General features: G+C 45.4%; 1 protein-coding gene across 2 annotated transcripts in view; it reads right to left on the bottom strand.

Moving 5' to 3' along the window:
- Window positions 1–25,909, bottom strand: part of eeig1b (estrogen-induced osteoclastogenesis regulator 1b) — a 122,428-nt gene extending 96,519 nt beyond the window's left edge. For both annotated transcript variants that reach the window (XM_067969904.1, XM_067969905.1), the window contains exon 1: window positions 25,341–25,909. In XM_067969904.1, the coding sequence (XP_067826005.1) occupies window positions 25,341–25,486 (146 nt within the window). In that variant the 5' untranslated portion in view covers window positions 25,487–25,909. The remainder of the gene's footprint in view (window positions 1–25,340) is intronic.
- Window positions 25,910–26,126: the final 217 nt, after the last annotated feature.

Below are 26,126 nucleotides of genomic sequence, written 5' to 3'. Positions count from 1 at the left end.
TAATTGAGGCCCCAGCACTGATCCCTGTGGCACTCCACTCGTTACATCTTGCCAACCTGAAAATGACCCATTTATGCCTACTCTATTTCCTGTTCACTAACCATTCCTTTATCCATGCTAATATGTTGCCCCCTACTCCATAAGCTCTTATTTTGTGTAGTAGCATTTGATGTGGCCTCCTTATTCTTCCTACCAAAATGCACCACCTCACACTTAGCTATATTGAAATTCATTTGCCAATTACACACCATTCAAGTTTATTAATGTCATCTTGCATTTTGATGCATTCTTCCTTTGTATTAACCACAATTTGGTGCAATCTGCAAATTGTGAATTTGTACTTCCGATTCCAGATTCCAAATTGTTAATGTAAATTGTGAACAACAGTAGTCCCAGCAACAATCCCTGTGCAACACCACGTCCCACTTTTTGCCAGTATGAGTGGTAGGGAGCCTCTAGATTTACTCAAAAATTATAAACAGAAGTGTTGCAACACGTGTGATTTTCACTCTAGGGTGTGGACATGACAACCAGAGAGGTTTATTAGGTGTTGTGAACTGGTCCACCAATGTACTACACTACAGGGCAGGGGATCAAGGTTTCACCCCCACACTCTCCTCTCCCAAGCTCCCACTCACTGCTGGATCATTGCACCAGAGAAAGGAAAAAACTGCAGCTAAACAGAGACCAAACAGTCGCCTACCTCCTGGTGCCGGTCTGAAAAATATTAGCAGAAACCGAGGCTCAGCTCAGCTGCTGGGAAGACCTGCACATGAAGAATGGGATAACGGGAAAGAAAGTCTGGAATGTTCTATTCTTTACTGACACTTGGACAACTTTAAGAAGCTGAAAAACCACAAATTCATTTTGTTCAATGCGGTCCTATTTCAAGTATACCTTCAAGGTAACATCAGCATGAAACTGTAACAGGGCATATTTGCATGACAGAAAATGTATTACAAATGCAAATGATTTTGTTACATCTTACAGATGCACCGGAAATGTGTAAATGGTTTTGAAAATGTGCTGCAATTGTTAGTTTTTAGAAATGTTTGCAAATTAAGGTCAAATTATAGAAATAAACCCAAGTGCAGAATGTTTCACACATAACTGGAAAAGCAGAACTTCACAAATGAAGTCACAGAAATTTATGGCACAGAAGGACGCCGTTCAGCCCATCGTGTCTGTGCCGGCCGAACTGATGTCTTCACTTTATGGGAAATAAACACATACTTCCCAAACGTAAGGCACACTGTTCCAATTGCCAATTTTAGTCCTGTAGAACCAAATACTGCAGTATTATTTTAAAATTACATTAGATTTTGTCTTGTATTGGGATTTATTCCCAGCTAGCGGCAGACACTACTTGAATCACTTGAAAGCAACTACAAGTAAAATGATGCCAGCAACTTCCAGTCCAATTCACTCTTTGAAATAATGCATAGCTCTGAAATTTTGTTTTATGAAAAGAATCTACACAATGTAAACAGATTACTTGAATGTTTTGTGCTATTAATTTGAGTTGCAAGATTTTTTCCCCCACGTAGCATAAACCAATTGCCAGAGATGGTTTGGCCTAAATAAGAATGTTTTATTTTAGTCACTCCACAACCAATGGATTGGGAAAATTAAGACCTCGTTGGTTTTACACATTAGTAGGCTATAACTGTGCTTAAAATCTGTTTTTGTGTAACAGACTGGTTCTTTTATATGAATTTTGGAAGCCAGATTAAAAGGAAGTCTAAGCATACTGCATTTATCTTTGACATCGATTTAATCATTTAAAGGCTATCTTAGCAAGGTTACATATTAATTTAATAAGTACAGTGCACTCAGTCCCATACTCTATAGTTCTAAGAAATATTGTATTTGAGCTAAGAATGGCAATTATTTTTCCATAAAATAACATGGCAAAAAGATACGAAAGAGATTCAGAAATTGAGTTAATTTGCTGAAAGTTTCAATTAAAAAAATCCATTTGACAAACTTCTCAATAGGGAGAAGGTCCAGAAGTCATTTTCATCACAATGGAATCATGCAGAGCTGAGAGAATTCATCTACATGATTTATATCTTTACCCAGAGAGTGGAACATACTACCACATGGAATCGTTGAGGCAAATAGCATGGATGCATTTAAGGGGAAGATAGATAAGTACATGAGGAATAAAGGAACAGGTTAAGCTGATAAGGGGAGATGAAGAGGATGGGAGGAGGCTCGTGTGGAGCATAAACACCGGCATGGACCAGATGGGCCGAATGGCCTGTGTCTGTACTGTACCCTCCTAATTTGTTTACAGTTACAGTCGACCTGTCACAGCTGCCCAGAACACGAAAACAAACAACAACTTGCATTTGTACAGCACCTTTAATGTAGTAAAACGTTCCAAAGCACTGCACAGAAGCATTTTCAAACAAAATTTGACACCGAGCTAGATTAGGAGATATTAGGACAGGTGACCAAATGAGGTAGGTTTTAAAGAGCGACTTAAAAGGAGAAGAGAGAGAGGTAGCGAGGCAGAGTGGTTTAGGGAGTGAATTCCAGAGCTTAGGGCCTAGATAGCTAAAGACACAGCTGCCAATGGTGGAGCAAAGAAAATCGGGGATGGGCAAGAGGCTGAATTGGAGGAGCGCAGAGATCTGAGGGTTGTAGGGCTGAAGGAGTTTACAGAGCAGGACATGGAAAGATCAAGACAAGAGGAATGTCAACAATGTTGTCAAGGCCAGGAGGTCATTTTATAACCAGTAGCAACATAATTTTGGCAATAAAAATTAAACGGCACGATTAGAATCACTAGCTTTGAGGTACAAAGGTTTAACTCATTTTGTTTTGCAAATAATTTTTTTCATCTCCCTTTTATGTTCTCCCTACTGACAATTTTAGAAATGGACACGTTGCTGGACCGGGAGCCAATGTAGGTCAGCGAGCACAGAGGTGATGGGTGAAAGGGACTTGGTGCGAGTTAGGATACAGGCAGCAGAGTTTTGGATGAGCTCAAGTTACAGAGGGTGCAAGATGGGAGGCTGGCCAGGAAAGCATTGGAATAGTCGAGTTTAGAGGTACTATGACATGGATGAGCGTTTCAGCAGCAGATGATACCTGACCAGAAAGTACTGCAAGAACGGCAAATAGCTGCCAACCGAGGCTACAGTTAGTTACTACACACGGTCAGTGCACCAGATGGTAAAATAATTTCAGAGTATTCTGGAAAAACTGATGGTTTTTGTGACATTACATAAAACTTCTATTCTGGAGGACGGGTTACATAAACAGCAACCAACACAAAGCGATCGTATGCCTACTTCCAGTCATTTTTTAAAAAATGTTTTTAAATATCAAAAGCTGGTTTATGTGAAGAGGCAACATCCAAACTAATTTGAAAATTCCTACTTTATAACTGGTCAGCAGGCTTAACCAAGTAAACAGCATAATCTGAACATTTCAACAGCATTGGCTGAGAAACTCACTAATGAATGGCACAAGTTCAGATAAGGCAAAGTATGAGCACAATGCAGAAATCAAGTTGAAATGGTTAGAGCATTTTTCAAACCCAGGCGTCAGCTCCTTTACCGCATAAAAGTACAGCATTAAAGTGAACAATCGGCTCAATAACTATCCACACATACCCATATTTTTGTAGCAGGTTGAAATTTCACCCAGCAGCTATACTTAATAGTAACTTGAAGAAAAAGATGCATCTTTTTCTTCATCAACTTTTCAACTACCTTACATAGAAGAAACTACTTGCAAAGCTCATTCTAATCAACAGTTCTGAAGGGGCATAAAAGAAGTTTTCCTAGAATTAATAAACTAGATTCACTTAAATGTTTTGTTTATTAAAAAAATACGGTCGCTTTGAAAGCCAGCAAATTGTAATGTGTTTAATCTTCAGCTCACAGAACTTGCACAATCATTAGGAACATAGGAACGGAAGTAGGCCATTCAGCCCCTCGAGCCTGCTCCGCCATTAGTTAGATCATGGCTGATCTGTACCTCAACTCCATTTACCCACCTTAGCTCCATATCCTGTGATACCCTCATTGAAGAATGGCACAAGTTCAGATAAGGCAAAGTATGAGGACAATACAGAAATCAAGTTGAAATGGTTACAGCATTCTTTAAACCTAGCTTTCAGCTGCTTTTCAGCAAAAAAAATACAGCATTACAAAACTGCAAGCATAAAACCAGATTTCCCAAGATCCCATTGTTTATTCCTCTTGCCAAGGAGTGGGGGTGACATATAAAAAGATGGAAGGCATTAAAACTAATTTTAGAAACACAAAGTGAATAAAAAACAACTTAACTTGAAATTCAAAGCATTCTCAAATTCAATTTAAAAAAAACAAATGTGGAGAATCCTTTAAAGGAGGCTAAAAGGTTCTATCACCATTTCCTTCTGACATATTATCTTTATTATGCACCTGCTGTTCAAGATTAGATAATCAATTCCGTGCTGTATTACTTAAACGCCAATCTGGCTCTAATCCATTCACATCCTACTGGGCAATGCAAGTACAGTAATTACAAGTTAACGGACTGTTGAACACTCCGTACCTCCCCAGACAATTTAAAAAGGACCACAACCAACAGGTATTTCTTATTGCAAATGTTTAAAGTTCCAACAGAAGATAATGTGCTGCCCATAAAAGTGATGCTAGCAAACGGACTGTTTAAACAAATGTATCGAGTGTATTTGGTTAATTGTTATCATGAAAAAAAATCTAAAAAGGAAAAAAACTAAGTAACTAAATCTAACTAAAAGTAAATATAATGGTCATCTTTTGCCAGGCTTGATGATAATGATATGATCCTTTTAGGGAAGGCAAGAGACTACTGATAATATATTCTGTGTGAAAGGGGTGGTAAAACTGCTGCAACTGGCACTCTCTCTCAGAAGCTGAGTCCAACTGTATTAACGTGATAATACAGGGGTCCAAAGGTTAAATTATGAGGAGAGATTTCATAAACTAGGTTTGTATACCCTAGAATATAGACGGTAAAGGAGTGATATGATTGAGGTTTTAAGGGTTTTGAAAAGAATTGATAGGGTAGATGGAGAGAAACTTTTTCCGCTGGTGGGGTAGTCTAGGACAAGGAGATATAATCTTAAAAATCAGAGCCAGGCCTTTCAGGAGAGAAGTTAGGAAACACTTCTTCACGCAAAGGGTGGTAGAAGTGTGGAACTCTCTCCCACTAAAAAGCAGTAGATGCTAGCTCAATTAATGATTTTAAATCTGAGATCGATGGATTTTTGCGAGCCAAGGGTATTAAGGGATATGGAGCCAAGGCAGGTGGATGGAGTTAGGATAATGATCAGCCATGATCTCATTAAATGGCAGAACAGGCTCGAGGGGCTGAATGGCCTACACCTGTTCCTATGTTCCTACAAGTCCAACTATAACAACAGTCATAACACACACATTCTTCATCCTAAATCTCAATCCATTTGACTCAGCTGCAATCTTATAGCAACAGGAAAACTTTTCTGGAGAAAAATATGTGCTCACCATATCAATGTTTAAATTCACACCCACAATCCCCTCTATGGCGAGTTCCCAATTTCAGTCATGCCATAGTAAGGAGGTGCCATGTGGAGACCAGGGGTCTCATTCCCCTCCTCCTTCCCCCAGAAACAAGGGAAGAATTTCAGTTTTTAAAATAGTGACAGTGTCACCCAGACCACTTCTAGAAAGCTTCAATCAGCTTGATCAAGCACATTAACAGAAGCCTAGGAGCATGGTACATGGGAATAAGAGGAAAAGACAGAACAGAAAAAATATAGAAACAGCTTTAGAAAATAATATTTTACATTGAATAGGTCCCTCTCAATCAAAGAATCTCAAACTTCTCCAACTCACAAAATGTTTTTAAGGATCCCTTGTGAATTCTTACTGAAAGATGAGGGATGGTCATGCTGGGGAATTAATACTTTTTTATTTCAGGCACCCAATGTCCCAATTACACCCAGGTTAGACACAGCATGTTTAAATGAAGGATAAGAACTCAGTTACAACTCCACCCAACCTCAAAAGCACCCTGTACTGCATCAATTTGACAATATTCCATTTCTCACAGCCACGTTGTGGTTCCTCAGAGTGAGACTGTCAATTTAGTGCCAATTATTACCAAATTAAGGATAGTTTTGTGCCATGGGTTTATGTCCTTTAGGAGGTCGATTATAACTATCCAAACTCATCTCACATAAGACATGTACAGTCAGGAGATTTTTATCCTATCATTTCAGGGTGGATTCAAACTCAAAGTCAGTGTTGAAAAGTAAGTGTCTAACCCACTGCACCATTCCCTCCTCCCTAACTTGAATGTCTCTTTTAAACATCCAAAGGGTAAATGACAACAATGGATTTTTTTAAATCTCCAAAATTGTTCGACACACACTTAAAAAGGGTAACAATTTTTTTTTATTCATTCATGGGATGTGGGCGTCGCTGGCGAGGCCGGCATTTATTGCCCATCTCTAATTGCCCTCGAGAAGGTGGTGGTGAGCCGCCTTCTTGAACTGCTGCAGTCCGTGTGGTGACGGTTCTCCCACAGTGCTGTTAGGAAGAGAGTTCCAGGATTTTGATCCAGCGACGATGAAGGAACGGCGATATATTTCCAAGTCGGGATGGTGTGTGACTTGGAGGGGAACGTGCAGGTGGTGTTGTTCCCATGTGCCTGCTGCTCTTGTCCTTCTAGGTGGTAGAGGTCGTGGGTTTGGGAGGTGCTGTCGAAGAAGCCTTGGCGAGTTGCTGCAGTGCATCCTGAGGATGGTACACACTGCAGCCACAGTGCGCCGGTGAAGGGAGTGAATGTTTAGGGTGGTGGATGGGGTGCCAATCAAGCGGGCTGCTTTATCTTGGATGGTGTCGAGCTTCTTGAGTGTTGTTGGAGCCGCACTCATCCAAGCAAGTGGAGAGTATTCCATCACACTCCTGACTTGTGCCTTGTAGATGGTGGAAAGGCTTTGGGGAGTCAGGAGGGAAGTCACTCGCCGCAGAATACCCAGCCTCTGATCTGCTCTTGTAGCCACAGTATTTATATGGCTGGTCTAGTTAAGTTTCTGGTCAATGGTGACCCCCAGGATGTTGATGGTGGGGGATGCTGGACTCCGCCATCATTGAGGATGGGGATGTTTGGAGTAGTATATTTAACAAAACTATTCACCTGAAATTATACCTCCTGCCAATTGGGCAATGCAATATAACCCCTATTTTATATGGTTACATTTGATTGCACAGGCAGTCAGCAGTTTGTAGATCAACTAATTACCTAAAACAGAGATGGACAATTTCAACATGGGGAGGCAGGGGAAAAGAGAGAAAGAGGTCCACTCTGAATATTATTTCCAAACTGGCCAGGTGAGCTGTTTAGACATTTGCCAATGCTCTTCTGTAAGCATATCACAGTTCCAGATCATAAATATAAAATAGAGTATATCAGCTCTAATCTGAATTTGCATGTTTTTAATGCAGGGTCATTTACCACAGATTATATAAATAACCAGATTTTACAATGCAATCTTTCCAGCTCAATTGACAAACTCGCTTCTCTTATTTTGTTTCAAACTTTTCACAGTAACCTACACATGCACTTTATTTGAATTGCTTTATTTTGAGTTTAAATATTGTTTAAATGATTTATGTTATTCAAGTGAAAAGCTATGAACTTGTGGGCAAAAGGTGACCGGACATCAACTGAACACAAATTAAATAGCATATTTTACAAAAAGTTACATTTTTAAGAATAATGCATGATGTTTTAAATCATCAGTTAGAACAAGTTACAAGATTTTACCCATTCCTTGACTCTCAGACCAATACAGACTTCAGGAAATATTGTACTTTACTCCCTGCTTCCCATTTCTGAACTGCACCTCAATTACCCAAAAGCAAACACTCCAACCCCAGCACAGAGAACTACATTAGAAGCCAGCTCATGACAGAGGGGAGGGTTTTTTTTAAAATGTGGAGAAAAAATGTTTGCTTTTGATACAAGTTGCTAACCTTGTAATCATCTGGGACTGACAGTTATAATTGTAATGCTGGATTCTATCCAGAACAATTTTCCTGTTAACAGCCTAAACTGTTCCACTCCAGTCACAAAGCTCTCAAAAACATCTCCGTTTGCTGGGTCCAATTATTGCCTCCACTGCTGACTAAGAGATTTTGTTTTGACAAACTACATATGGACATATTTTAAAGTAAACCAAAAAGGTGGTAATCCCCAAAGAACTTTCAGGCACAAAGCAATATTTTTCCATGGTTCTCTGAGCAATTAGATTAGGATAATCTGCAGTTTGAGTCGTTGAGCACTGACTGATCACTCTGACATAATTACTTAAACTGTACAAATGTAAGTTGGACCTCAATTTGAAAACTTACCATTACAGAACAGTGGAAGAAATACTAGCATTTCCAATCTCACCGCACCTTCAATTGGCTAATCGTGAAGCAACATTGCTGAAAGTTGTAATGTAATGTAGTGTAGGTGGTCCACACCATTCTACCCTCCCAACGAAAGGAGAATGACAGCAACAACAACTTGCATTTATATAGCCCCTTTAAGTAGTAAGGAGCTTTACATAAGCGATCAAATAAAATATGACACCGAGCCACATTAGGAGATATTAGATCAGGTGGCCAAAAGCTTGGTCAAAGAGGTAGGTTTTATGGGGCGTCTTAAAGGAGGAGAGGTTTAGGAAGACAATTCCAGAGCTTAGGGCCTAAGCAGCTGAAGGCATGGCCGCCAATGGTGCAGCGATTAAAATCGGGTGCAAAAGGGTGAAGAAAGGGAGTGGAACATATAAAAGAAATTGTACTTGATTAGAATTTGATAGGACTCCTCCCCCCCCACCCCAAGTTTAGACTACTCTAATGCAATTTTGCTCAATCAGCAAGCAACTGTCTAAACACGAGACCACGGGGGGAGGGTGGGGGAAGAGAAGGGGAGGGTGGGGGAAGAGAAGGGGAGGGTGGGGGAAGAGGGGGGGAGGGTGGGGGAAGAGAAGGGGAGGGTGGGGGAAGAGGGGGGGAGGGTGGGGGAAGAGGGGGGGAGGGTGGGGGAAGAGAGGGGGAGGGTGGGGGAAGAGAAGGGGAGGGTGGGGGAAGAGAGGGGGAGGGTGGGGGAAGAGAAGGGGAGGGTGGGGGAAGAGAAGGGGAGGGTGGGGGAAGAGAGGGGGAGGGTGGGGGAAGAGAGGGGGAGGGTGGGGGAAGAGAAGGGGAGGGTGGGGGAAGAGAAGGGGAGGGTGGGGGAAGAGAAGGGGAGGGTGGGGGAAGAGAAGGGGAGGGTGGGGGAAGAGAAGGGGAGGGTGGGGGAAGAGAAGGGGAGGGTGGGGGAAGAGAAGGGGAGGGTGGGGGAAGAGAAGGGGAGGGTGGGGGAAGAGAAGGGGAGGGTGGGGGAAGAGAAGGGGAGGGTGGGGGAAGAGAAGGGGAGGGTGGGGGAAGAGAAGGGGAGGGTGGGGGAAGAGAAGGGGAGGGTGGGGGAAGAGAAGGGGAGGGTGGGGGAAGAGAAGGGGAGGGTGGGGGAAGAGAAGGGGAGGGTGGGGGAAGAGAAGGGGAGGGTGGGGGAAGAGAAGGGGAGGGTGGGGGAAGAGAAGGGGAGGGTGGGGGAAGAGAAGGGGAGGGTGGGGGAAGAGAAGGGGAGGGTGGGGGAAGAGAAGGGGAGGGTGGGGGAAGAGAAGGGGAGGGTGGGGGAAGAGAAGGGGAGGGTGGGGGAAGAGAAGGGGAGGGTGGGGGAAGAGAAGGGGAGGGTGGGGGAAGAGAAGGGGAGGGTGGGGGAAGAGAAGGGGAGGGTGGGGGAAGAGAAGGGGAGGGTGGGGGAAGAGAAGGGGAGGGTGGGGGAAGAGAAGGGGAGGGTGGGGGAAGAGAAGGGGAGGGTGGGGGAAGAGAAGGGGAGGGTGGGGGAAGAGAAGGGGAGGGTGGGGGAAGAGAAGGGGAGGGTGGGGGAAGAGAAGGGGAGGGTGGGGGAAGAGAAGGGGAGGGTGGGGGAAGAGAAGGGGAGGGTGGGGGAAGAGAAGGGGAGGGTGGGGGAAGAGAAGGGGAGGGTGGGGGAAGAGAAGGGGAGGGTGGGGGAAGAGAAGGGGAGGGTGGGGGAAGAGAAGGGGAGGGTGGGGGAAGAGAAGGGGAGGGTGGGGGAAGAGAAGGGGAGGGTGGGGGAAGAGAAGGGGAGGGTGGGGGAAGAGAAGGGGAGGGTGGGGGAAGAGAAGGGGAGGGTGGGGGAAGAGAAGGGGAGGGTGGGGGAAGAGAAGGGGAGGGTGGGGGAAGAGAAGGGGAGGGTGGGGGAAGAGAAGGGGAGGGTGGGGGAAGAGAAGGGGAGGGTGGGGGAAGAGAAGGGGAGGGTGGGGGAAGAGAAGGGGAGGGTGGGGGAAGAGAAGGGGAGGGTGGGGGAAGAGAAGGGGAGGGTGGGGGAAGAGAAGGGGAGGGTGGGGGAAGAGAAGGGGAGGGTGGGGGAAGAGAAGGGGAGGGTGGGGGAAGAGAAGGGGAGGGTGGGGGAAGAGAAGGGGAGGGTGGGGGAAGAGAAGGGGAGGGTGGGGGAAGAGAAGGGGAGGGTGGGGGAAGAGAAGGGGAGGGTGGGGGAAGAGAAGGGGAGGGTGGGGGAAGAGAAGGGGAGGGTGGGGGAAGAGAAGGGGAGGGTGGGGGAAGAGAAGGGGAGGGTGGGGGAAGAGAAGGGGAGGGTGGGGGAAGAGAAGGGGAGGGTGGGGGAAGAGAAGGGGAGGGTGGGGGAAGAGAAGGGGAGGGTGGGGGAAGAGAAGGGGAGGGTGGGGGAAGAGAAGGGGAGGGTGGGGGAAGAGAAGGGGAGGGTGGGGGAAGAGAAGGGGAGGGTGGGGGAAGAGAAGGGGAGGGTGGGGGAAGAGAAGGGGAGGGTGGGGGAAGAGAAGGGGAGGGTGGGGGAAGAGAAGGGGAGGGTGGGGGAAGAGAAGGGGAGGGTGGGGGAAGAGAAGGGGAGGGTGGGGGAAGAGAAGGGGAGGGTGGGGGAAGAGAAGGGGAGGGTGGGGGAAGAGAAGGGGAGGGTGGGGGAAGAGAAGGGGAGGGTGGGGGAAGAGAAGGGGAGGGTGGGGGAAGAGAAGGGGAGGGTGGGGGAAGAGAAGGGGAGGGTGGGGGAAGAGAAGGGGAGGGTGGGGGAAGAGAAGGGGAGGGTGGGGGAAGAGAAGGGGAGGGTGGGGGAAGAGAAGGGGAGGGTGGGGGAAGAGAAGGGGAGGGTGGGGGAAGAGAAGGGGAGGGTGGGGGAAGAGAAGGGGAGGGTGGGGGAAGAGAAGGGGAGGGTGGGGGAAGAGAAGGGGAGGGTGGGGGAAGAGAAGGGGAGGGTGGGGGAAGAGAAGGGGAGGGTGGGGGAAGAGAAGGGGAGGGTGGGGGAAGAGAAGGGGAGGGTGGGGGAAGAGAAGGGGAGGGTGGGGGAAGAGAAGGGGAGGGTGGGGGAAGAGAAGGGGAGGGTGGGGGAAGAGAAGGGGAGGGTGGGGGAAGAGAAGGGGAGGGTGGGGGAAGAGAAGGGGAGGGTGGGGGAAGAGAAGGGGAGGGTGGGGGAAGAGAAGGGGAGGGTGGGGGAAGAGAAGGGGAGGGTGGGGGAAGAGAAGGGGAGGGTGGGGGAAGAGAAGGGGAGGGTGGGGGAAGAGAAGGGGAGGGTGGGGGAAGAGAAGGGGAGGGTGGGGGAAGAGAAGGGGAGGGTGGGGGAAGAGAAGGGGAGGGTGGGGGAAGAGAAGGGGAGGGTGGGGGAAGAGAAGGGGAGGGTGGGGGAAGAGAAGGGGAGGGTGGGGGAAGAGAAGGGGAGGGTGGGGGAAGAGAAGGGGAGGGTGGGGGAAGAGAAGGGGAGGGTGGGGGAAGAGAAGGGGAGGGTGGGGGAAGAGAAGGGGAGGGTGGGGGAAGAGAAGGGGAGGGTGGGGGAAGAGAAGGGGAGGGTGGGGGAAGAGAAGGGGAGGGTGGGGGAAGAGAAGGGGAGGGTGGGGGAAGAGAAGGGGAGGGTGGGGGAAGAGAAGGGGAGGGTGGGGGAAGAGAAGGGGAGGGTGGGGGAAGAGAAGGGGAGGGTGGGGGAAGAGAAGGGGAGGGTGGGGGAAGAGAAGGGGAGGGTGGGGGAAGAGAAGGGGAGGGTGGGGGAAGAGAAGGGGAGGGTGGGGGAAGAGAAGGGGAGGGTGGGGGAAGAGAAGGGGAGGGTGGGGGAAGAGAAGGGGAGGGTGGGGGAAGAGAAGGGGAGGGTGGGGGAAGAGAAGGGGAGGGTGGGGGAAGAGAAGGGGAGGGTGGGGGAAGAGAAGGGGAGGGTGGGGGAAGAGAAGGGGAGGGTGGGGGAAGAGAAGGGGAGGGTGGGGGAAGAGAAGGGGAGGGTGGGGGAAGAGAAGGGGAGGGTGGGGGAAGAGAAGGGGAGGGTGGGGGAAGAGAAGGGGAGGGTGGGGGAAGAGAAGGGGAGGGTGGGGGAAGAGAAGGGGAGGGTGGGGGAAGAGAAGGGGAGGGTGGGGGAAGAGAAGGGGAGGGTGGGGGAAGAGAAGGGGAGGGTGGGGGAAGAGAAGGGGAGGGTGGGGGAAGAGAAGGGGAGGGTGGGGGAAGAGAAGGGGAGGGTGGGGGAAGAGAAGGGGAGGGTGGGGGAAGAGAGGGTGGGGGAAGAAGAGAGGGGGGGGAAGAAGAGAGGGGGGGGAAGAAGAGAGGGGGGGGGAAGAAGAGAGGGGGGGGGAAGAAGAGAGGGGGGGGGAAGAAGAGAGGGGGGGGAAGAAGAGAGGGGGGGGAAGAAGAGAGGGGGGGGAAGAAGAGAGGGGGGGGGGAAGAAGAGAGGGGGGGGGAAGAAGAGAGGGGGGGGGGAAGAAGAGAGGGGGGGGGGAAGAAGAGAGGGGGGGGGGAAGAAGAGAGGGGGGGGGGAAGAAGAGAGGGGGGGGGGAAGAAGAGAGGGGGGGGGAAGAAGAGAGGGGGGGGGAAGAAGAGAGGGGGGGGGAAGAAGAGAGGGGGGGGGAAGAAGAGAGGGGGGGGAAGAAGAGAGGGGGGGGGAAGAAGAGAGGGGGGGGGAAGAAGAGAGGGGGGGGGAAGAAGAGAGGGGGGGGGAAGAAGAGAGGGGGGGGGAAGAAGAGAGGGGGGGGTTGGGGGGGGAAGAAGAGAGGGGGGGGGAAGAAGAGAGGGGGGGGGAAGAAGAGAGGGGGGGGGAAGAAGAGAGGGGGGGGAAGAAGAGAGGGGGGGGGAAGAAGAGAGGGGGGGGGAAGAAGAGAGGGGGGGGGAAGAAGAGAGGGGGGGGGAAGAAGAGAGGGGGGGGGAAGAAGAGAGGGGGGGGAAGAAGAGAGGGGGGGGGAAGAAGAGAGGGGGGGGGAAGAAGAGAGGGGGGGGGAAGAAGAGAGGGGGGGGGAAGAAGAGAGGGGGGGGGGAAGAAGAGAGGGGGGGGAAGAAGAGAGGGGGGGGAAGAAGAGAGGGGGGGGGAAGAAGAGAGGGGGGGGAAGAAGAGAGGGGGGGGAGGGAGAGAGGGGGGGGGGGAGGGAGAGAGAGGGGGGGGAGGTAGAGAGAGGGGGGGGAGGTAGAGAGAGGGGGGGGAGGTAGAGAGAGGGGGGGGAGGGAGAGAGAGGGGGGGGAGGGAGAGAGAGGGGGGGGAGGGAGAGAGAGGGGGGGGAGGGAGAGAGAGGGGGGGGAGGAGAGAGAGGGGGGGGAGGGAGAGAGAGGGGGGGGAGGGAGAGAGAGGGGGGGGAGGGAGAGAGAGGGGGGGGGAGGGAGAGAGAGGGGGGGGAGGTGAGGAGCAACTATGGTATTGCAGCAGCAGGCATAAAATCATGCTCTGCCAATGGACATCTCCCACTGACTGACTAATCATGGAACAGTACTGACTACAATTGCAAGAAAGTCTGCACCACAAATTGAAATATCTTTCCAGCATAGGGATGGTGATTCTGGAAGGGGGGAGGAGGAGGGCAATCTATCTATCAACACAGGAAAATTCAGTTAGATTATCTCTAATAGAAATGAAGATTCTTTAGTACAGAGTATTAATCTTCTGTTTGGAAGGAAGCAGCCAGAGTTCAGAGATGCAATTTTTTTTACCTGAATAATGTTTTATCACAATAAAATGCAGGCCGAGTACTGCACTACCTCGACACGTAGCTGGCCTCTATCTATGTTAACACAATTAACATCATTTGGTGCTGCCTGGGAAACTGGGTCAAGCTGCAAATTGGCTAAAAACGCAGAGTGCTCATTTCCCCACATTCAAAATGCTACCCCACTAAAAAATAGCAACACTCCTCCTCCAGTTAAAGTTAAACTAATTAGAATTGTATATTCAGGTGGCATATATTACCTCCAATGCCAATTAAGTGCAGAATTTGTCTAAGAAAGAGTCAGGCAGTCATTACTCAAAACATCTCAAAGCTCCTCCAGAGAATTAAAACTACACAAAGTTTCCATTTTCACTTGTAAACAAATTAAACAGCTGTCAGGTTTTTGCTTCAAAAGAGCAGCACTCACTGTTAGGATGGGCTCACTCTCCTCAGTAACCGTTACTTATTGGAAGCACCCTTGTTCATCTTTACAAACATATGTAACAGATTAATACAAATAGTAAAAGACATACTAGTATGTTACACTCCACCAGCTTTCTTTGCCAAAGATGGCTGCCCATTCCAATTTCTGCATATTTCATCAATTAAAAGTAAAACCATAGAAAGGAAGCTCAGAAATAAGAAAAAAAAGTTATTAGTAAATACATTTATGTATGTTTGAACAAAACACAATTAACATAATCAGGCATGCATGCAGCTTTTTCTTTTTTGCACCATGGATGAAACATCACATCAGTCCAACCTTTTGAGAATGGACACAACACAGTTCAAACACTAAAACTGTTTGCAATGTAATGTAGTAAATATCAGTGAATTTACAGAGTTTTGTATTGTCCAGAAGCTTTTTATGGTGCAGTTATTTCTGAATCCAAGTTACCAATGACAATACACTGGAAATGAATGATGTGGAGATGCCGGTGATGGACTGGGGTTGACAATTGTAAACAATTTTACAACACCAAGTTATAGTCCAGCAATTTTATTTTAAATTCACAAGCTTTCGGAGGCTTCCCCCTTCCTCAGGTGAACGATGTGAAAATCGTTCACCTGAGGAAGGGGGAAGCCTCCGAAAGCTTGTGAATTTAAAATAAAATTGCTGGACTATAACTTGGTGTTGTAAAATTGTTTACAATTGGAAATGAATGAACAGAGCAGACCCATAAGTTGGATTAAATAGTTAAACACCATTTAATAACTCTCAATAATTCTTAATCATACATCCCAAACAGATCATGTCTGAACAGGATTATCTTCTTGTATTAACCGTTTCAGCACTACTTTATAGCTTTTAATCACAAACATGCTTTTCATCAAAGTCTACAAAAGTTAGTCACAATTTCCAAGAGTAAATTCTGAAGAAATAGGAGATGTGGTTAATCCTCAGAAGGTACAAGTCATAATTTCTTAGCCAATGAATCAGTAAACTGTGATGAGGTAATGTTGGAGAACTACTGCATCCAGCTTCCCCCACCACAACCACTTTGCATTCACTGGTATGTTTCAAGCAGGCAGATTAGACAAAATGTCTGCTCAATATCTTATCAGGGACAGCATTATCTACACAATCAGTAGAAGTATTCAGAAAAGAAATTGAGGTATCCTGGCTGGGTTTAAGTACATAAACTGACCCTAGATTAAAATCAATGATACATCCATTAATACAGTTCATCCAAGTGGTTTGAACTCAAAAACAAAATTGAAAATACCATATCAACAGAATACAGTCTTGACTGTTAATTCTGGATCAAGATTGTGACAAGACATTGAATGGTGGTGGCATATTGCAATTCTTTATTTGGATCCTTTATCAAAATCATTTGCATGAACTGTTGTACAAAACACACAGCTAAAAAGTTCTAAAATGGAACCATTGGACAAATTGTACTTGCATGCAACGTACTGGAAGAAGCTAGTTCACCCACAATTAACATGTCAACATCTCAACAGATTGGAAAGTTTGCATGACAACCCACTAAAAACCACAGAACTAGTATTACCTTTTCCTACCATTGCTCATGCGCTCTTAGTGTTACAGAAATAACCTCAGCTCTACTGCAGTACCAAGAAATGTTCAGTGACTCAGAGCACAAACACTTGATAACCAAGTTCTTTCAAGATGTTCCACATGAAAGTAAACCTCTATTTTACAAAAAAAATCTTCATGTGCCTTATTGGATGCAAAGCGCTGAGGTCATGAAAGGTGCTATATAAATGCAAGTTCTTTCTTTTATAGTTTCTGCGATGAGAGCTACTATTGGCAATTATTTGTATCTGTGGGTAAATGCCCTCCCTTGTGGGGTACAGAATCATAAAGACCAGGATGGCCACTTGATTGATCTTTCAATTGGGCAGAATTAGCTGATGTCAGCCTGCTCTCCATATCCTTGGGCTAGAGAGACAGGAAAATAAAATACGCCTGCCAAGTTTCCTATTCTGATGACTGTTCATTAGCTCCTGCTGGAATATATACGTGTGCATACACACAAACTTCAGGTCAGGACAGTGCTCAGCTATAGTACCCTATTCCCCTCCCCAGTCCAACTGAGTAGCCTGCCAGTACACATTCTCCAGCCTCATGCACCAAGAATGATAATTTGAGCAGGGCAACATTAGGCTACAGGTAAATGTGGAACTACACCCTAGTATGAGTCAGCACCAGGGAGGGAAAACAGAGAAAGTAAAAATTTACAGTTTAATAGATTTGTTGCGCATGAAGTGGTTCTACAAGTACAACTTGCTAGAAAATGGTTATTGCAGATCTGATATGTTTATCTGCTTGGTTTATTGAGTCTAATGAAAAGCAAATTCATATTTTCATCCATACACATTACGATAAATGCAAGGAACAGGAGACAGCACACGTACACAAAGATGGGGTAGTATTTTGGAATGGGCTCATTAATTAGAATAGGGAAAAGGCTCATCCACTGAAACACATCAAGGTTTTCCCTCATACAAAGGACACCACTAATAATCTTTTACCTTAATAAGCGCTGTGCTTTTACAAAAAGGACACCACGAGCACCATAAGGAAAGTGTGGTTCATCCAAACTGATATTTTAAAATCGATATCAATGATAATTTTAATATAATCTGGAAAAATTAAATGAAAACATGATTTAGCACCCAGCAAACTAACAGTCACTGCATATCAGTAATCATCAATTAGCAAAGGAAAGGGATTTGGATGTGACATTCAAAAAGTCTGGTCAACATGAAGCTGTTATCAACAAAGCTAAACCAACACTAGGATAAATCAATAGTATATAAAAATAGATCGGACATTTGACTACAAGTCCAAACAAATTATTCTACCTTTTCACAGATCACTGGTAAAGCCAGATGTGATTTCACACACTATCAAAAGGATGTTTACTTTTTTTTAAAAATTGTCCTCGGGATGTGGGTGACACTGGTAAGGCCACATTTATTGCCCCTCCCTAGTTGCCCTGAGAAGGTAGGGAGGTCCATAATGATTGTACAACTAAGCTGCTTTCTAGGCTACTTCAGAGGATATTAGGCTTCAACGAAGTGTGTGGACTGGAGTCACATGTAGGCCAGACAGGTTAGGGGTGGCAGGTTCACATCCTTGAACGAAATTAGTGACCCAGTTGGGTTTTTAAATGATAATGTGACAGCTTTCATGATTGTTTTTTCTGGTGCCATGATGGGATTTAGACTCAGGACTTTTAGGTTACTAGTCCAGTACCACAGCACCTACACTGTGTGTTAAACGGGGTTCAGGAAAGAACCAAAACAAAAATCTATTATAAAAGGATGTGATAACAGGACACTTAGAAAATAATAATTGGATTTGGCATAGATTTATGAAAGGGAAATCATGTTTGACAAACCTATTGGAGTTCTTTGAGGATGTAACTAGTAGAATAGATAAGGGGGAACCAGTGGATGGTGTATTTGGATTTTCAGAAGGCTTTCAATAAGGTCCCACACAGGAGGTTGGTGAACAAAGTTAGAGCGCATGGAATTGGGGATAATATACTGGCATAGATTGAGAATTGGTTAACAGACAGACAACAGAGTAGGAATAAACTGGTCTTTTTCAGGATGGCAGACTGTGACTAGTGGAGTACCGTCAGGATCGGTGCTTGGGCCCCTGCTATTCACAAGCTATATCAATGATTTGGATGAGGGGACCAAATGTAATATTTCCAAGTTTGCTGATCACACAAAACTAGGTAGGAACATGAGTTGTGAGGAGGATGCAAAGAGGCTTCAAGGGGGTATAGACAGGCTAAGTGAATGGGCAGATGGAATATAATGTGGAAAAATGTGAAGTTATCCATTTTGGTAGGAAAAACAGAAATGCAGAGTATTTTTTAAATGGTAAGAGATTGAGAAATGTTGATGTTCAAAGGGACCTGGGTGTCCTTGTACATGAGTCACTCAAAGCTAACATGCAGGTGCAGCAAGCAATTAGGAAGGCAAATGATATGTTGGCCTTTATTTCAAGAGGATTTGAGTACTGGAGTAAAGATGTCTTACTGCAATTATATAGGGCCTTCGTGAGACTGCACCTGGAGTATTGTGTACAATTTTGGTCTCCTTACCTAAGAAAAGATATACTTGCCATAGAGGGAGTGCAACAAAGGTTCACCAGACTGATTCCTTGCATGGTGGGATTGTCGTATGAGGAGAGATTGACTAGACTAGGCCTGTATTCCCTAGAATTTAGAAGAATGAGAAGTGAACTCATTGAAACATACAAAAGTCTTACGGCGCTCGACAGGGTCGATGCAAGGAGGAGGTTTCCCCTGGCTGGGGAGTCTAGAACCATGGGTCACAGTCTCAGAATAAGGGGTAGGCCATTTAGGACTGAGATGAGGAGAAATTTCTTCACTCAGAGGGTGATGAATCTTTGGAATTCTCTACCCCAGAGGGCTGTGGATGCTCAGTCATTGAGTACATTCAAAACAGAGATCGATAGATTTCTAGATATTAAAGGCATCAAGGGATATGGGGATGGTGCAGGAAAATGGCGTTGAGGTAGAAGATCAGCCATGATCATGTTGAATGGAGGAGCAGGCTCGAGGGGCCGGATGGCCTACTCCTGCTCCTATTTCTTATGTTCTTAAATCTAGAAACTAAGACTTTTCTCAAAATAAGAACAAAAAAATTGTATAGATCTTTAAAATGCTGAAAAGATTAAATTATGTAAATATTGGTTGGAAGCACAGAAAGAGAGGACAAGGGTTTAAAATTTAATAGGATCATGTAAGGCTGGGGATCAAAAAAAGACTTGCAATTATATAGCGCCTTTCACAACCTCAGGACGTCCCAAAGCACTTTACAGCCAATGAAGTACATTTGAAATGTAGTCACTGTTGTAATGTAGTAAACATTTAGAAGAAATATTACCTCTGCCCATCAGAGTAATTGCTATATGGAACAGGCTCCCAGCAAACGTAATGAAGTTCTAAGAATAGGTATAAACTAAGATCAAATACTCCACTGAGCACAATAGTTCCTATCCTGCTGGGGCCAGAGAGGAGAAGATGGCTGTGATTGTCTATGGGAAAGGGGACAGCAGGTTAGAGTTGAACAGTAAATATGTGAGGGTAGATGAATTCTCTACAGTTTTTCCCAATTACCTTTGGGGATCAAATAATATCTAAGCAAATCATTAAGTGGAGTAGAGTCCATGATAGGTCAATTTTATAAGTCTGCAGAAGGAGTGGGTTTGATGATCGGAATATTTCTTCTCATACTACAGTTTCTTGTATCCTGATTCTCTTGTATCCTGATTCTGTTTCACCGATATCGACATTATAATACAAGATTCATCACTGTATATTCCCAGAACAAGTTAACAACCAGTACTGCCTAAAAATACAGAGAGTGTGTCAATGGCTCTGGTAGAAAATATAGTCAAAAAAAAAGTAACGTTATTTTACTGTAACTTTGAGCCCAGCTGATTTAACAGTGAATTTAGTGGGACAAGACCCACTACAAAATATTAAAATACAATTCAAAAGATCACTGCCCTAACAAGTTTCATAGAACTTGCCCAGTGATGCAATAACCAGTATTATTAATATTCTCAATTGGAAATCTTAAAAATGCAAAAAGTCCAAGATTGCCAAAACTATTGCTTCCCCAATCTGCCCAATGATCAGATTTGTACTTTGACTGCACATACCAACAATTTTCATCTCTGAAGAACTGACCCAGAGGCTAACAAAAGAGAACTACAGCAGTAGAGGAGAATTAAGTAATATTTTCAGCATGAGTAATGCTGGCGGTAACTATTTCGCCATGCGTTTTATACTGAAATGCATCCTTTTATTACTCAGCAATTTTTTTTACTCTAACAATTGGAATCTAAAGTGACTTATGACACACAAAATTAAAAAATTATGAGGGCCTAGATAGAGTGGATAGGAAGGACCTATTTCCCTTAGCAGAGAGGTCAATAACCGGGGGGCATAGATTTAAAGTGATTGGTAGAAGGATTAGAGGGGAGCTGAGAAAATTTTTTCACCCAGAGGGTGGTGGGGGTCTGGAACTCACTACCTGAGAGGGTGGTAGACGCAGAAACCCTCATCACATTTAAAAAGTACCTGGATGTGCACCTGAAGTGCCGTGACCTACAAGGCTATGGACCAAGTGCTGGAAAGTGGGATTAGGCTGGTTGGCTCATTTTCGGCCAGTGTGGACATGATGGGCCAAATCGCCTCCTTCTGTGCCGAAAATTTTCTATGATTCTATGATTCCAAAGGTCAGTGCTTGAAAAATGTTATCAGTGTTACAATGGAGCAGTGTGTTGTATGAACATGCTGTGGTAAGTGAGATGGTTCACAGGTGAGAACACTTAATCCCTGCTCCCCCCACCAAACAGCAATTCCAAAGCTACTGGGGTGGCCCAGGTACTTTCTCCTAAAAGGATGGAGCCACCCTCCTGATCCCATCTGCCTCCAAACAGCAGAGTGAGCACCTGTCCACCCTGTCAAGCAAGGGAATGTTCAATTGCAAAATCATGAAATGAGTTTACAAAATATATGCGAGGGAGAAGAAAAAGTGACAACTCAGCTTCACAGTAAAGGCACAATACAAAAGGACATAAATACAGCAGCGAGACCCTCCAATCTCCCTTTACAGGGTCATTCATTAGCAGCGAATACAGGAGATCAGTGCAGAGACGTGATATCACCAGATAGCCTTGGCTGTGCTACTCCACAACTGCATCCCCTGGTGTAAGCACTGCTGCTGTAAGCGTTGACACTGAATTTAGTACGAGGAGAATTAAATCACTGTCACTCTAATGCAGCTCAGTGCAGTACTGTGGAAGCTGCACAGTTGAAGGTGCCGTCTTTCGGATGAGATGTTAACCGAGGCCACGTCTACCCTCTCAGATGGCATTTTTTTCAAAGAGCAGGTGAGTTCTCCCTGGTCTCCTGGCCAATATTTATGGCTCAACTAACATCACTAAAACAGATTATCTGGTCATTATCACATTGCTGTTTGTGGGACGTTGCTGCGTGCAAAATTTCCTACATTACAACTGTGACTGCACTTCAAAAGCACTTCATTGACTATAAAGCGCTTTGGATCATCCTGAAGTTGCGAAAGGCGCTATATAAAACGCAAGTATTTCTTTTTTTATTCTTACCTTACGGAACTCTTAACTGTATTCACAATAGCGTCTTTGCAAACTTCTTTGTTCCAAGCTGTGCGAAAGGCAAGGAATCAGTCAAGAAACCTTTCTGCAGGTCTGAACAAGTGATCCCACAGCTTCAATGTTACAACTTGTTGGATTACTTTAAGAGTAATTGTTTTGCTTCTAACTGACTTGGAATACAAGGTGAAATCATTATGGACATCACCACTCCTATCATGAGTCATATTGAACATTGTGTTATGTCAATGAAAACCATTTTATGTACTTTTTTAATTATGGAAATTTCCTTAAAAACAGTAGCTTAATGTTTTCAAAAGCAAATGGTAAAACCTTCACATAATTGGACCCAGAAACCAAACTCTATATCCAGGTCTACTGCAATTTGGTCTGAGAAAAGCCCAAAATCAAAATCCCATGAAACTGCTTCATAAATACCTTTCATACAATTAAGTGCGCAAAGCAAAATATAAAACAGTTTTACATTCCATACTTTTATGCTGAAAACAGTACAGTAAAAGATAACAAGTCTGCAACCGTAGTAAGAATGGAAAGCATTTCAACGCTCTTAATATGGAAAGTAGTTCCTGTACTTTGACCGTAGTAGTTCACCACAATCGGTGACTTGCTGACACGTTGAACAGACAGCATCACTTTTATGGTTCCACCAGAGTTTTACTTCACATTAGAAACTATATCTACACCACATCCTTCGCTACTATTCTAACAACACTCGTCCAATGAAAACCAACAATGCCAATACTGCTAACACCATCCAATGGCTTCACTTGCTGGCTCAGAAAAAAGAACTGCATCATTTGTAACCAGTATTATTCAGTTATCAATTAAGAAATTTAGAAAGAAAAACACTCAAATTGAATAAGTTTAGCCAGAGAATTTCTGGCTCACAAAAAGTCTACATTCCCATACATTTATTTGGGCAGAAAACAATGATTACAAGGAGACTTTCTTTCCAATTCATTTCAGCAATAATTTGAGCTCTTCAAAACCTGTCATTTTCTGCAGCACAGTATAAAAAGCAGCTGTCCCAAGCAACTGCAAGAGTAATATTGAATAGTTGTGAGTTCTCTATTACTGTAACAGAAAGCAGTACTGTCACCTAATCTGACTGAACTGCTAACTACAAAAGACAAAAATTAGGTTTAACTTGTAAAGTCAACCAATTTTTGAATTTTAAAAAATTCAAAGTAAAATACTGTATTTCAAAAGGATTTAAGAATGAAATCTAATTCAAAAGAGTGGACTTGATCAAGTATTAACAGGTTCAAGGACAATGCATGTACATAACAGATGTAGTAGATAAACATGGACCAGTTTCAGTGAACCCAACTCTTAATTTGTTTAAAGGAGGTTGAAATGTTCCCAGCAACAGACATCACTGCATTTAGCCCAGAATCATATTCTGAACTCCCTGACAGTAGGTAAATGTTCCCATTAGTGTGACAGAGCCAACAGACCAGAACCAGGTTTGATTACAAGTCTGTGCCATGCCAGCTGAAGTGGCAATGGCGGGTGCTACAATTGGCTTCATCATGCCCAAAGAAGGGAGAGGGAAATAAATCAGCCAGGATTCTCACTCGAGTGTTGTTAAGTGACACCTATTGGAAAGTGTACCTGTTTGCATATAAGTGAGGGTCAGGACTGAGCTCTGCTGTAATTCATCCACGGTCAAATACTCAACATCTAGACTGATATGTGAAGAATGGTCACTGAAGAGTTTCCTACACCTAATAAATTGCATTCTCCATTGCTAAAAAAATTACCACCGTCTCGAGAAACAGAGGGAGAAGGAAGAGAGTTTATATCTAGCTAAGCCAAAAATAAATATAAGCAAAGCTGTGGTTTTGGAGTTGGTCCCAATCACTTTATATCACCTGCCAGTTAAACCAATGACACAATGCCACTGTACATATAGCCATGAAACAGACTGTTACCTGGAAAAAACCTTCAGATTTCCAACACATGGTCCAACATACATAGAATGTGCAGCACAGAAACAGGCCATTCAGCCCAACTGGTCTATGCCGGCGTTTATGCTCCACATGAGCCTCCTCTCTCTCTAATGCATCTAACCCGATCAGGATATCCTTCTATTTCTGTCTCCCTTGTGTGCTTATCCAACTTCCCCTTAAATGTATCTGTGCTATTTACCTCAACTACTCCTTGTGGCAGCACATTCCACATTCTTACCACTCTTTGGGTAAAGAAGTTTCTCCTGAATTACCTATTGGATTTATTAGCAACTATTTTATATTTACGACCTCTAGTTTTGGACTCCCCCACAAGTGGGGGCTTCACTGATTTGAATGGAAATAAACACGATGGAAAGCTCAGGGAGCCACTTGGTGCCTCCCAACCCTAGAAAAACCACTACCAGATCCGAACACACTGAAGTCAACGAGGTTCTTCCGGGAGACCGCTGTTAAAGAGCACTGAGGGAATACAAATAACTATATATAACAAATAACAATTACCTTGCGGTAATGAAAATGGCACACAAAAGTGAGGTTCTCTTAACAGGACAGAGATATTCTGCTTCAAAAAAATGGGATGGGGAAAGAGAGTACAGAAAGTGCTCCCCATGGCTTACTTTCACCTTTGACTATTGTGGCATAATTACTGTACTGCATATTTATCAAGTGATAATTAACAGTTTACTTGTAAATCATACTATAGATTCCTAGACTTTTGCCTCCACCACACCAGCCGGGAGCCCTCTGATACCACGTGTGAAGTAGAACTTACTATCTTAAATTCGCCTTTTACTAGTTTGAGCCTGAGCCCCCCTCCCTTGTTCTATTCCTACTGTTTAATTTGAAGTAATTTTCCAGATTTACCGTTACCATCTTATATCCTCAATAAGACCACCTTTCAGGTGTCTCCTTTCAAGAGTGAAAAGCCTATTCTTTCCTCACTGCTACATCCTCTGACATTATTAATCGATGTTGAGGCTCTTCTCTGCCTAGTCTGCTTGAATGTCTACCATGTCTTAGTGACCAGAACCGAGCCAAGTGTTAGTATATATTCTCCAGACTTGTACTCTGTTTTGGCTGTTTAGTTCAGCACTCGATATTTGCTTTGCTGATTGCCGCTGCAGAGTAAGTGGACATGCCAGCATCAGAGGCTTTCGGACCCTCCGAAAGCTTGTGATTTCAAATAAAGCTGTTGGACTATAACCTGGTGTTGTAAGACTCCTTGCATTTGTCCACCACCGGCATCTCCACATCATGGCCAGCATCAGGGCCACGCAAAAACATAGCTAAATTGCAAAAGCACTGAAGCTTATGGTCATATCTTGCAACAAACCAACTCAGTGCAGAGCCACAAAGTGGGGTCATATACTCTCAATGTGACTCAAGTCTTCCACACTTACAATCGAGGATATTGTTATTTCAAAAAAAGTCTTTTGTCCCCCTACGCCCAAACTAGAGGTCAAGTGGGACCCAATGTCAATTGTACCTGTGCATCTTTTGTCAAAACAAATACTGGTCTCTCCCAAGAAACTATTTTCTTGACTTGTACTAGTTTTAAACAGGAATATATATCCCAGGCTGGCACGTCGCGAAAGAACTGGCCATTGGCAAGCAAACCTCAGGGATACCTTCCCTTCTCCCTCCCTCCCTCCCTCTCCTCTCGGCTCCAGGTTGCAGCAGGTGCTGGGTGGGTCCTTACCTGGATGAGAGTTGGGTGAAATCTCCTCCGTCCAAGAGGCGGATCTTACAGAAGAGCACCCCGTTGACGAAGGGCACGGCGGCCAGCTCCTCCAGGCTGAAGGTGGTCTGGAACTTGAATTTCTTCTTCTTCATTATGAAAGCCATGAGCGGTCGCGGAGAGTCCGCTTTTTTTTTTCCCCCCCTCGAAGGTGCCCTTTCCAGTCACGGTTGGAGAGCCCCGGGCGGACGGCGGCGGAGGTGGAGGCTGGCGAGAGGCACGGGACCAACAAGCGAAACCACCGCGGAACGGACAAGGCCCCGGGAGTAGTGGGTGTGTGTCGGGGCGGTGGGGTGGGGGGGGGGGGAACTAGGCCGGTACGAAGCCCGGGCTGCGAAGTTGGAACGAGTCAGGTTCGGGTACACAGGGGTCGGCGCTTGGCCCACAACCGTCTTCCTCGAAGCAGGGCATCGGCGCACAGCGGGGATGGCATCGTCCTCATCGCAACCAAACGGCGCTGATCTCTTCCCCCCACCCCTCCTCAAAGGCCGGTGGCGGGGGTGGGTTAACGGTCCCTCAGATTTACCCCCCTCCCTCCCCGGGTGTTATTATTATTTTATTCCCCTCACAACCCCCCCCCGCCTATCGCCGCTCTCACCGCCTCCTGTCAGCGCCGAGCGAGCCTCCGCCTCAAGAGCCGCTCCGCTCCGCGCCGGCCGCCGCTCCCCTCCAATCATTGGCCGCCCACCATTGCAGCCTCGCTGATTGGTTCCGGCCGGCCCATCAACAATCAATAAACAACAGTGC

Source organism: Heptranchias perlo, chromosome 31 (assembly GCF_035084215.1).
Source record: "Heptranchias perlo isolate sHepPer1 chromosome 31, sHepPer1.hap1, whole genome shotgun sequence".
In the NCBI taxonomy this organism is placed as follows: Eukaryota; Metazoa; Chordata; class Chondrichthyes; order Hexanchiformes; family Hexanchidae; genus Heptranchias; species Heptranchias perlo.
This window is presented reverse-complemented; position numbering and strand designations above follow the sequence as displayed.